The following is a 13,892-nucleotide window of genomic DNA, read 5'->3' on the forward strand; positions in this document are numbered from 1 at the left end:
TCCCAAATACACAACTGTTAGTGTGTTGCAACATAGATAGATCTATAAATTAATGATTCAGAATAAAATAATAGACCGATCCCACTGATCAGCCAAACGAAAATCAAAACAACATAAATGATATTGGAGAGAGGCTGTGTTTGAGTAGCTGGTATATGTGTCATATAGCTTCTCTCTCTCTCTCTTTCTGATCCCCAATAAGGAGAAAATAATATCCTTACATTGGGTATTGTGACAAGAAAAATAACAGTTGTCTTCTTTTTGAATATTATACTTTTCTTTGGTAAAGATGGCATAGATCTTTTTTTTTCTGTTTTCTGGCCATCAGCTTTTTCAGACTCAGCTATTATATGGCTTAGTGTGATGGGTGGCAGGCAGATCATTTTGCTGTGCCCACTGGTGCATTGCTAATTACTTATGCCGTGGTTCTTATGCTGCAGTAACCTGAGACATTTAGATTATTTCCCAATGAACCATGGGAAACTTGACTGTCCTTCTGGGACAATGGCTTTTCTCGTGTCTATGGGCCTTCTTTTGTTGAATAGGCAATAACACCTCTTATGGTAAACTAGTATTTTGCACTTGGTAATGCTCATCTCCTGACTGTGGGGTTTACAGTTTTGGAGCAAACACTTTTAAAGTTACAGAGCAAACATTTAAATATGACCTAAAAACATAGGGCGCAGATGTTATAAGAAAGATTAATGCCTGCAGCATCCTACAAACATTTCATAAAGTTGAAACACTAAACATATTCTTATAACTGTAATATCTGTTTTAACAATACTAACATATAGGTGACTTGTGGATTACCAGCCCAAATTAAAGCATCACCTGGGTTTTAGCATCCAGNACTCAGCTATTATATGTCTTAGTGTGATGAGTGGCAGGCAGATCATTTTGCTGTGCCCACTGGTGCATTGCTAATTACTTATGCCGTGGTTCTTATGCTGCAATAACCTGAGACATTTAGATTATTTCCCAATGAACTATGGGAAACTTGTCTGTCCTTCTGGGACAATGGCTTTTCTCGTGTCTATGGGCCTTCTTTTGTTGAATAGGCAATAACTAGTATTTTGCACTTGGTAATGCTCGTCTCCTGACTGTGGGGTTTACAGTTTTGGAGCAAACACTTTTAAAGTTACAGAGCAAACATTTAAATATGACCTAAAAACATGGGGCGCAGATGTTATAAGAAAGATTAATGCCTGCAGCATCCTACAAACATTTCATAAAGTTGAAACACTAAACATATTCTTATAACTGTAATATCTGTTTTAACAATACTAACACATAGGTGACTTATTTCCAGCTATGTATTTGTCTGTGTTCAGTGAGTCCTATGGGCCTTGGCATGAGCTGGCACCTGGTCTGTCAGCACCACGGGGTAAATTGTGGGGAGGCACAATACTAACACATAGGTGACTTGTGGATTACCAGCCCAAATTAAAGCATCACCTGGGTTTTAGCATCCAGCACCAGACAGCCTGGGTTGAAAACACCACTGAACTTGGATTAGAGAGTTTTGTGTAGGGGGCAGGGATAGATGAAAGGCAACATCTGAGTAGGAGACCAAGTTAACTCTGCAGTAAAGACAACCTCTCAGAGGCTCAGGACAGTCATTTACTTACCTTTGTGACAGTTAGGAAAACATAGAGACTCCTTTAATTCTGAATGAGTTTGTTCCTCTTTTTATGGGCTTCTGAAAAGTAAGAAATATAAATTGAGTGGTAAGAGAAAACTAAGCTAAGACCTAAATATCCTTTGCCTTTTGCTGATTTTTTTGTGTGAGGGATAGTTTTTAATGGATTCATACATTCATACTAATAGATATATAAAGTATAATGGGTCTGACTGGGAAGTTTGTTCTTGTTATACCATCATTACCTACAAAACATAATTTTTGGTTACTTGTTAAATTAAAACAATTTACAAAAAAGAGTATTATTCTCATTTGCTCGGTTAACACAATACTACACATTCCTTATTTTCAGTCCTCTGTAACAACAAGAATTCAGTTTTCGTTCTCCCTGGGCCACTCTAGATGTGTTTCTCATTTTGTTAAGACAGTTGGAGGATATTTGCTTTCAAAAACCATGTTCTTTTGTACAGGAAGACAGGGTTTCTTGCCCCCAGAGATTAAACCAATCATCTCCATAGGAGAGTTACATAAAATGTCAGTTATCGTATATTTTTCATACCTGGCCACAAAATATAAATCTTACAATATGACAGACATCTGTTTCTACATGAATGCTCTCAAACTGACATGTACAAGGTTCAGGTTTCCTAGTTCATAAGCCAATCAGTTGTTTTAATTGTCATATTTGAATTCAGCACATCAAAATACATAATAAATAGCACATTTTATCTCTGAAGCAGACGACCTCTCAAAAATTGTAGACCAGTGTATTCAGCTACAAATAACTTAGTGATGATGGCACTATTCACTTTTCTGGAAAAAGTGGAAAAATCTCCATATCTATCTTTTTTTCTGCAGCACATGGAGGGAAAAGGCGTAAAGGCATATTATTTTTCTGAAGAAAGTTGTAAAAGTTTTAATGTGATACAAACTGCCTGAAGTACTCTTCCCTTTAAGTATATTATCCATTAAAACTATATGTGAAAAGTTTCATACTCTGAACTAGGTCATGCTGAAGATAAGGACCATCCTATTCCTCATTGGTTCATGTCACAGTATGGTGCACCTGTTGTTTGGTATTCTTGTGCGTTTTTGTTATGCTTGATACTGTACTCCACCTATATTAAAAGATAACAGTTGCCATATTTGTTATCCTACAGTACAGTAATTATCCTTGTCCTTATCACTGTTCAACTTAACTGTGCTCTCTAAAATGTAAAACCCATTTCTTCAATTTGCATTTTCCTACAATCCATTCCATGCCCAAACATTCATGCTAAGACACCTCTCCCAGAAGGGTTACCAAGGAAGCCAGTCACTCTCTGGTAACTTTGTGTCTTAATGCAAGCATGCATGTATTACATCTGTTGATATTCTACTGTGCATTGAGAAATAACTATCTTAAAATAAATCATAATTTGTCTCTGGGTCACTGTATTGATAAATTTATCAAGCAGAAATGTCCAATAACGGTATCTGAGTTTTAGTCTCTGCAGCAGAGTGTCCAATATAATGACTTTCTTTCTTTCTTTCTTTCTTTCTTTCTTTCTTTCTTTCTTTCTTTCTTTCTTTCTTTCTTTCTTTCTTTCTTTCTTTCTTTCTTTCTTTCTTTCTTGTTAAGCTCTATGTGGTGGCTATATTCATGGGAAGAGTGGAACCATTCTGTCACCAGGTTTTCCTGATTTTTATCCAAACTCTTTAAACTGCACTTGGACTATTGAAGTATCACACGGCAAAGGTAAGAATATAATATGAAATTGAAAATGTACAGAACAATATATCTCTGCTTCAGACAGAATTAAACTGATTTTTTTTAATCTGTGGAAGAAGGAAATCCATAATTAATTTCCCCCAAATAAATACTTTGTTGTGTTAAAACTTTTGAAAAGAGGAATAAAAAAGTTTCCTTTTAAGAGTGACAGACCTGAAACACACTGTTGGTACTAGCCTTGTCAGATATTTGTGGTTTATGAATGTTATAATTTATTTTGAAGAAAGATAGAGATGCAGCAGGATGAGGAAAAAAGATTAAAATAACACCAGTGGCTAATTCAGAGCACAATTAAAATATACATTTTGGGTTAAGTGTAGCAAGGGCTTACAATCAAATTGATGACATTTCTCTGTTTGTAACTTTTGAATGCTACATGGATCAATTCCAAAATTTCATGCTTGAAACATTCTCCAGTGTGTTGCAGTATAGGGATTGTGGACTCTTTTAGCTGCAGTCAGTAATGTAAAACATTTTTCTCTCTGTATCACATACCTGTATCACATCCCTGCATGCAATAACAGTATTGTAGTTAACAAATTAGTTCTGTGTTTTGCAACTAGAATTTGGTATGTTGATACACACTTAAGCAAGTATAGCATTCTATCCAGCAAAGAGACATATGTGTGTATATTAAACTACATAACCCTGGAGGAGGTATAGTGGGGGTCTGTTACAGATCACCAAGTCAAATTAAAAATAGGTTGATTTACTCCATAAGCACCTGTCTGTTATCTGTAGAAAGAACGTTTGTGTTCAAGGGGACTTCATCTGGGAGTCCTGCCGCAAGTCTCACTCAGCCAGTAGAGAGTAAAACATTATTAAAGTTTCTAAAAATTAAAAGTGATAATTTCACAACATAATGGAACTATTTTGGACCTCATTATAATGGATAAAGGTAAATTAATCACTGGAATGAATAGTGATGTTTACCTAAGGCAGTGTTTCCCAAAGTTTTTATTAAGGCAACCCACCAAATCTGCCATTGGTCTTTTTTTGCGACTCACCATTACATATATGTACCCTCTGCTCTGGCATCATAATCCTAAAATGGGTGAATGAAATGGGTGGTTTGGCGAGCGAGCCTGCCCCACACTCACTTTGTAGGCTCTTGTCCTGCAATGCTGGGCCTAGCTTGCTGCTCAGGGCATTGCGACTCCCTCCAGACCTTTCCCTCCACACTACGCTGACAGAAGTGTATGTTTGCCAAGGACAGAGCTCAATGTCGGGTTAATCAAGCCCTTGTCATGACGCCCCATCTAGAATTTTCCTGAAATCCGCTGGTGGGTTGGGACACATCATTTGGGAAATACTGGCCAAAGAACTAGTGATCATGACCTAAATACATTTGATATGGGAAATAGAGGACTGTCCCATATGTATTAAATATAATTAGTAGTCAAAGGGCTAATTTCACAAAGCTGAGGGAAACTATGGGAAAAAACACATTGGGAGAAAAATGTAGACAGAACAATGATTGGACTGCTTTAAAAAGAGTTAATTAGATGATCAAAAAGCTTAGATTCCAAAATGAAAAACAAAAAAGTACACATTTGGCTAAAAAGCCACCCTGGTTCAGTGGCAGTGATGTTGTTGAATTAGAAATAAAAAAGCAACTGTATAACAAATGGGGGAAAACAGGAAAATAAATAGCCATCAATATAAATTAGAAGTTATGAGATGTAGAAAATGGATACTGGAAGTCAAAGATATCAGGGAGAAATCCATGTCTGGCAGAGTACTAAGTACAATAAGAAGAAAGCAAAGTATAATAAGAAGAAAAATGTAAAATGTATGAGGAACAAAAGAAATCCTAGTAATGGTATGTGCCCATTACTAGAGGGAGAGGATAAAACTGTTAATAATGATGCAGAAAAGGCAGAAGTTTCCAAGACCTATTTCTGTTTTTTATTTGGGAAGAAGGAAGATGAAGTATTCATATCACATGAGGAAGTTGAAGTGTGTTTCAATATATTTGTAATTAAAGAGGTCATTAAACAACATTTACAGGACAGAACTATTTTAAAATCAGCAGGCTGGATAACTTTACCCTAAAAGTCCTAACAGACTTGGCCCACCGATGTTCATTTTTAATACATCTTCCAAGACTAGGGAGATTCCTAAAGACTGGAAAAGTTCTGGAGTTGTGTCAATATTCAGAAAGGACAAGAGGGATGATCTGGATAACTAAAGGCCAGTTCTTCTTCGAGTGTTTGCTCATGTTGATTCCAAGTAGGTATGTGCATGCCACATGCACAGTTGTTGGAAGGTTTTTCCCCTAGCGATACCTGTCAGGTTGGCTGTGGAGCCTCCTGGAGTCATGCCTTCATGACGGTGTATATAGGTCCCTGCCGACCTACCACCTCTTCAGTTCTTTCTTACTGCCCATGACAGTCATTGGAGCTGCTTTCTTCTCTCTTGCTACAGCAAGTGATCCCCCAGTTGACTTTCTCTTTGTACCTGTAAATATTTAACTTAGAGTATGTCTACACTATGAAATTAAGTCGATGTTATAGAAGTCAATTTTTAGAAATCAATTTTATACAGTTGATTGCATATGTCCCCACTAAGCACATTAAGTTGGCAGAATGCGTCCTCACTACCGTGGCTAGCATCGACTTATGGAGCGGTGCACTGTGGGTAGCTATCTCACAGTTCCTGCAGTCTCTGCCACCCATTGGAATTCTGTGTTAAGCTCCCAATGCCTGATGGGGCAAAAACATTGTCGCGGGTGGTTTTGGGTACATTTTGTCAGTGACCCCTCCCTCTGTGAAAGCAATGGCAGACAATCGTTTCTCGCCTTTTTTCCTGGGTTACCCGTGCAGATGCCATACCACAGCGAGCATTGAGCCCGCTCAGCTCACCATCACCACTGCTGTTGCGGGCAAGTCTACTGTGGGGGCTACTGTGATCCAAGTAGTCAATGCAGTCGTTGACGTTCTGTTATCAAGGGTAGTGACTCTGGGAAATGTGCAGGCCTTTTTAGATTTTAGGTGAATCATATTCCTGTCCATTGTCGCTGGTGAAGAAGTCTTGCAGCAGTATATTCCAGTCCGGCTGGTGCTGTAACACCCCATAGCACTTCTGTGGTTGACACATGTAACCGCTCTAGGGCTCTTGCTCTTTTGCTTTGGCCCGGTACCTTGCTCTACCAGGACCTCCAAGCATTTGACACAGAAGCACCTGCAGCAGCTGACATTGCTACACAACAGCAGCTCCTTGCCTTCGCAGCAGACGGTGCAGTAGGACTGGTACCGATCCTCGTCGGACATGTAGCTTAGCCGGGGGTTCTGGGAATGTCTTCCCTGCCCAGCTCCTAGCAACCTCCAGGACATGGTCTGGCTCCACCACTTTCCCTGCAACTCTGCTCTCCTGCTCCCCAGCGATGAGCTCAGGGGATCCGTTCTGGTCCTTCTGGGTGCCTTTGCAGCAGATGGGGCAGTAGGACTGGTACCTGTCCTCATCGGACATGTAGCTTGGTCAGGGGTTCTGTCCGGCTCCTAGCAACCTCCAGGGCATGGTGTATGGCTCCACCACTTCCCCTGCAACTCTGCTCTCATGCTCCCCAGCAACGAGCTCGGGGGATCCATTCTGGTCCTCCTGGGTGCTGCTGGTAGATGTGGTACTGGTGCTCTGGGAGGACTCCTTGGAATCCTCCTCAGTGAGGTCGATCAGGGGTGCCTGGACAGACATGGCCATCCTCCTCTTAGAGCACTGAATGGGAGCCAGAGACTCCAGGTCATTCTCTTCTTTAAGTTTTGTCTCATGGAGATTCAGTCCTGCCTGGAATGTCATACGAGCTGAAGGCTTCTGCCTCAGGCTGCTCTGCCAGCTGGCAGCACTGCGTGGTTGCACCTACCCCAGCCTACCCCTTGCTCCCAGGGCTCATGAAGCCTGGACAGTAGTAAGGAGCAGTTCAACTATAGGCTGAACAAGTGCAGAATGGTGGTAGAATGTGCCTTTGGATGTTTAAAAGCTCACTGGCGCTGTTGGTCAGACCTCAACGCAACCAACATTCCCATTGTTATTGCTGCTTGCTGTGTGCTCCATAATATCTGTGAAAGTAAGGGGGAAACATTTATGGTGGGGTGGGAGGTTGAGGCAAATTGCCTGGCATCCGATTTTGAGTAGCCATTCACTAGGGTGATTAGAAGAGCACAGCAAGGCGCACTGCGCATCAGAGAGGCTTTGGAAACCAGTTTCATGACTGGCAGGCTTCAGTGTGACAGTTGTGTGTGTTTCTCCTTGATGGAAACCCGTCCCCTTTGTTGATTTTAATTCCCTGTAAGCCAACCACCCTCCCCCTTTGAAATAAAGTAACTATTGTTTTGAAACCATGCATTCTTTCTCTATTAAGAAAAAAAAATGAGATAACGGACAAGGTAGCCTGGGTGGGGTGGGGGAGGAGGGAAGGACAAGACCACATTGCTTATTGTAGCCACACTACAAATCAAAACTGTTTGAAGGACAGCCTTCTGTTGCTTGGGCCATCCTCTGGAGTGGAGTGGCTGGGTGCCCAGAGCCTCTCCCCTCTCCCCCCCACGTTCTTGGGCGTCTGGGTAAGGAGGCTATGGAACATGGGGAGGAGGGTAGGCAGTTATACAGTTGATGCAGTGGGGGTCTGTACTCTTGTTGACTTTCCTGCAGCTCCAACAGATGGTTCATCATGTCCGTTTGCTCCCCCAACAGATGCTTCATCATGTTCATTTGCTCCCCAATTAGCATCAGCATCACATCCTGCCTCTGCTCTTCGTGCTCACTTAATTCTTCCCTGGCCTCTGCCACTGAATGCCTCCATGCATTAAGCTGTGCCCTATCAGTGCGGGAGGACTGCATGAGTTTGGAAAACATGTCATCGCGAGTGTGGGTTTTTTTGCCTTCTAATCTGTGATAACCTCAGGGACAAAGATGATAGGGGGAGCGTAAAAACATTCTACTGTCTACGATTCTGGGGGGACTGCATGGTGACCTGTGCTGCTGAGTTTGCCACGCTGGCCAAACAGGAAATGAAATTAAAAATTTCCCGGGTTTTTTCCTGTGTACCTGGCTAGTGCATTAGAGTTCAAAGTGCTGTCCACAGCGGTCACAATGGAACACTCTGGGATAGCTCCCGGAAGCCAATACCATTGATTTGCGTCCGCACTACCCCAAATTCATGGTCAACAACACCCATTATTAGTTTATGGTTCTTCCTTTTGGGCTATCGTTCAACTCTCGGGTGTTCACCAAATGCATGTCGGTTGTAGCTGGTTGATACTGAATGTGTCAAAGTCAACTTTAACCCTCACCCAGAGGATAGAGTTCATCAGGGCTCTCCTAGACTCAGATCAAGTCAAAGCATTCCTTCCAGAATCACATTTTCTGATGTGGGCGCCATCATAGAGGACTTACAATGATACCCCACTACTATGGTGCAAAATTGCCTGAAGCTGCTCGGTCATATGGCCACTTGTACATATTTAGTACAGCACATGGAACTTCGGCTCCAACCTCTTCAGGCCTAGCTGGCCTCAGTGTACAGGCCAAACGGAGACCACCTAGACAAAACAGTTACACTTCTTCCCCTGGTTATCGAGTCCCTCCTGTCGTGGCTCAACCCGCAGGTGGTGTGTGCAGGAATTTCCTTCTCTCGGCCCCAACCCTTGTTGTCTCTAGTCACAGATGTGTTGGTGATGGGATGTGGGGCACATCTAGGAAGACTCAGGACTCAAGGCCTCTGGTCCCAGGCAGAACTTTTGCTACACATCAACATCAGGGAGCTAAGAGTAGTTTGCCTTGCCTGCCAAATGTTCCAAGCCCATCTGGATGGCAGGTGGCAGCAATGTTCTAGATAAACAGACAAGGTGGTGCTTGCTCCTCTCCCCTATGCCAGTAAGTGTTCAAGTTGTGGGACTTCTGTATTTCCCATTCAATACATCTAGAGGCATCGTACCTTTTGGGTTCTCAGAACGAACTGGCCGCTCATCTCAGCAGGTCATTTCACAATCATGAGTAGTCCCCCTGCCTGGATGTCATGAACATCTTCCAACAGTGGGGATTTCCCCAGATAGATTTGTTCGTGACAAGGCACAATAGAAAGTGTCACCTGTTTTGCTCCTTCCTGAATCACATCCCTCACAGATGTTTTCTCTTCCCTTTGAAGGACCACCCGCTATATGTGTTCATACCCTTTCCCACTTGTACACAAGGTCCTGCTGAAGATCAGAAGAGAGGGAGCATTAATGATTTTAATTACACCAATGTGGCCATGCCAGCACTGGTTCACTATGTTTCTAGACCTGTTGGTGGACACACTGATAACCCTGTCCCTGGTCCCAAACTTGATCATGCAGGACCACAGCTGCCTCCAGCATCCCAATATAGAGTCTCTCCACCTCATGGCATGGAACTCCATGGCTAAATCCCTTGGAGCTCACATGCTCAGACCCTGTTAGAGAAGTTCTCCTTGGCAGGAGGAAACTATCCACTAGGGGCACATATTTGGCTAAATGGAAGATATTCTCTATTTGGCCATTACAAAAGGGCACTCCATCTTTACAGTCATCAATTCCCTTTATTCTGGACTATTTACTATACCTGAAACAGCAAGGTCTGTCTGTGTCATTAATAAAAGTGCAACTGGCCGCTATCTCAGCTTTCCATCCCAGTTCAGCCAGTCATTTGGTTTTTCCTAACCCATGGTTGGCCGCTTCCTCAAAGGACTAGATAGACTATACCGTCAAGTAAGACAACCCGCATGGGATCTCAGCCTGGTGCTTTCAAGACTGATGGGCCCTCCTTCAAGCCCCTAGCAACGTCCTCTCTTCTCTACTTTTCCTGGAAAGTAGCGTTCTTGGTGGCTATAACTTCAGCCATGATGCTGCTTGAGCTTAAGGCCTTGACTTCTGAGCCCCCATATACTGTCTTCTATTATGACAAGGCGCAGTTGTGGCGACACGCAGACTTTCTCCCAAAGGTAGTTTCGCAATTCCATGTGAACCCAGACATATTTTTTTCCAGTGTTCTTTCCTAAGACTCACACCAGCAACAGTGGGTGAAGGTTCCACATCCTGGATGTCAGGTGAGTGTTAGCCTTTTACACTGAAAGAATAAAGCTGTTTTAGAAATCAACACAACTCTTCATTGAGATTGTGGAGCGGATGAAGGGGCTTCCAGTTTTGTCCCAAATAATCTCTTCATAGATCACGGGCTGTATCAAGTCATGCTACAACCTAGCAAAGATATCTACACCTGCACTGATGGCATGCTTGACAAGGGTGCAGGCATCCTCGGCAGCGTTCCTGGTGCAAGTCCCCATTCAAGATATCTGCAGGGCAGCGATGTGGTCATCAATCCACACCTTTACATACATCACACTATGCCATTATGCAGCAGGCCAGAGACAATGCCGCATTTGGCAGAGCGGTGCTGCAGTCTGTGACTGGTTGACCCCTCCTTCTAGGAGATGCTTGGGAGTCGCCTACTTGGAATTGACATGTGCAAGCACTTGAAGAAGAAAAAACAATTACCTAATTTCTCATAACTGTTCTTTGAGATGTGTTGCTCCTGTCCATTCCAAGGCCCACCCGCCTGCCCCTCTGTTGGAGTATCCGGCAAAAAGGAACTGAAGAGGCGGTGGGTCTACAGGGACTTATATTCACTGCCATGAAGGCGCAACCCCAGGGAGCTCCACAGCCAACCTAATAGGTACTACTAGGGGGAAAACCCTCCGACGACTGTGCATGTGGCATGCACACATCTACTTGGAATGGACACAAGCAACACATCTCAAAGAACAACAGTTACAGGAATGTAGGTAACCATTTTTTTAGCTGAACATCACTCTTCAGGCAAAATAATGGAAACTCTGATATAGAATTCAAATGATACTGTGACAGACCCAGACCAGTTGGGTGCAGGAGTCTGATAGAAGGCAAATATACTGGTCAATGGATGAATAGTTTTCTGTTCCCTGAGTGACCAGAGTAGGGGCTGCTCGAGAGCAATCAGGAACCTGCTAGAACCAATTAAGACAGGCAAACTAATTAAGACACCTGGAGCCAATTAAGAACTTGCTAGAATCAATTAAGACAGGCAGGCTAATCAGGGCACTGGTTTTAAAAAGGTCCTCCCGTCAGTTAGTGGGGGGTACACAAGGAGCAGGGAGTGAGAAGGTGTGCTGCTAGAGGACTGAGGAGTACAAGTGTTATCAGGCTTCAGGAGGAAAGTCCTGCAGTGAGGATAAAGAAGGTGATGGGAGGAGGCCATGGGGAAGTAGCCCAGGGAGTTATAGCTATCAAGCAGCTGATACAGGGGGCATTGTAGACAGCTGCTCTCCACAGGGCCCTGGGCTGGAATCTGGTGTAGAGGGCGGGCTCGGGTTCCCTTTATCCCCTCAGCTCCCTATCGGACACATGAGGAGTTGACCTGATCTGTGAGAAACACCAGATGGGAAGGTCTAATTTGGAAAGGGATCTGGCCTGTCCCCGACCCACTAGATGGGACAACAGAGCCTGCGGAGATTGTTCTCCATTTCCCCCATGCTGGCCAGTGATGAGGTTAGCTGAGTGAATGGCAGGTTTGGGCCTCTAACAAAAGTGGCCAAACTGGGGGCTACCGTGAACCTCTGAGGCAAGCAAATCTGCCAGAAAGTGCAGGACTCCCCAAGGCAGAGGAGGAACTTTGTCACAATACATATATTCCTATCCTTTAATTCTTTAATGTCTGTCAACAGGATTTTATATTAAATAGGTCTTTTCAAACAAACATGATTTCTTTCTTTGAGATTACAAGTTTGGTTGATGAAAACAACTGCACTGATATACTAAAGTTTTGTAAGGCATACTACTTAGTACTGCATGATATTTCAATTAAAATATTAGCACTATAAAATATCAATAAAGCATACATAAAATGGTTTTATTATTGGCTAACAGAGATCTCAAAAAGTGGTTGTCAATGGGGAACTGTCATCAAATGTTTAGTGGGGTTCTACAGGGATCAGTACCAGGCCAGACACTATTCCACATTTTCATCAATGATCTGGAAATAAATATAAAATCACTGCTGATAAAATTTCTGGATGACACAAAGATTGGTGTGGAAAATAATTGTTAAGACAGGACAGTCATACAGAGCTATCTTGATTGCTTTGTAAACTGGGCCCGTTCAAACAACATATTTTTTTTAATACAGCCCAATGAAAAGTTAAACATCCAGGTTCAAGGAATGTATGCTATATCTACAGAATACAGTCCCCTGGAAAGCAGTCACTCTGAAAAGGATTTAGGGGGGATTTAGTAGACAGGCAACTCAACATGAACTTCCAGTGCGATGCTGTGAGGAAAAAAGTGCTAATGCAATCATTGGGATAAACAGGAGCTGAGAGGTGATTTTATCTTTGTATATGGCATTGTTGAGACCAGTACTGGAAGAACGAGTACAGTTCTGGTGTCCATATTTTAAAAAGGATGCTGTAAGATTGGAGCAGGTGCAGAAAAGAGCCACAAAAATTATTCAAGGAGAAAATGTTTTACAGTGAGAGACTTGATCTCAAGTGTGTAGCCTATCAAAAGAAGATTGAGAGGTGACTTATTAGTAGAGCCATTCAGAACCTTTTTCTCAAAGTACGCTGTTTTGTCAAAGCTGTATCAGTTTCCACAAATCTTTTGTTGTGAGGAGAAGAAAGAAAGAAAGAGAAGTAGAGACAGACATGCTGGCTCTTTCTCTATAACCCGGGGTTTAGGGTGCTGGTTTGTGATGTAGAAAACCCAAGTTTAAATCCCTTCTCTGCCTGATTTGGAGTGATCTGTCATGAAGTCACATACACTGCAGAATGAAAATAAATTCTAAAATTGTCTTAAAATGGAATTGTCTCCCTTTGGTTGACTTTATTGATTAGTTTGTTGTTCATTGTGAGAATATAGTGGGTATTAAAAGTTCCTTTAATGTAGCGGAGAAAGCCATAACAAAAACTGGTGTCTGAAATCTCACCCAGGCAAATTCAAATGGGAAATAAGGTGCAATTTTTTAACAATGAGGGTGGTTAACTAGAGAAAAAAACTATCAAGGGAAGTGGCTGATTCTCCATCCTTTGTCTTCAAATCAAGACAGGATGCCTTGTTGGAAGATATGTTTTTGGGATATTGCACTCAATACTGGGGAAACTGGATGAAATATAATATAATATCATATATGGAGATATACCTATCTCCTAGAGCTGGAAGGGACCCTGAAAAGTCATTGAGTCCAGCCCCCTGCTTTCACTAGCAGGACCAAGTATTGATTTTGCCCCAGACAAGAATTGAACTCACAACCCTGGGTTTAACAGGCCAATGCTCAAACCACTGAGCTATCCCTCCCCCTGTAGCCTGTGATATTGCAGGAAATCAGACTAGATGATCTGATGGTCCATTCTGGCTATAAACTCTATAAATATATGAAAAATGGGAAGACAGAGAAATGTAGCATATTCTATATATACCTGGAATTATTAAAAAG

At 42.4% G+C, this 13,892-nt stretch overlaps 1 protein-coding gene across 1 annotated transcript in view; it reads left to right on the forward strand.

Moving 5' to 3' along the window:
• The window catches only part of LOC117875514 (CUB and sushi domain-containing protein 1-like), a 1,845,931-nt gene that overhangs the window by 1,402,732 nt on the left and 429,307 nt on the right, over nucleotides 1-13,892 (forward strand). Inside the window, exon 17 of the mRNA XM_034766897.1 lies at nucleotides 3,262-3,380. Coding sequence (XP_034622788.1) covers nucleotides 3,262-3,380 — 119 coding nt within the window. The remainder of the gene's footprint in view (nucleotides 1-3,261; nucleotides 3,381-13,892) is intronic.

This window comes from Trachemys scripta, chromosome 3 (assembly GCF_013100865.1).
Source record: "Trachemys scripta elegans isolate TJP31775 chromosome 3, CAS_Tse_1.0, whole genome shotgun sequence".
Classification (NCBI taxonomy): Eukaryota; Metazoa; Chordata; order Testudines; family Emydidae; genus Trachemys; species Trachemys scripta.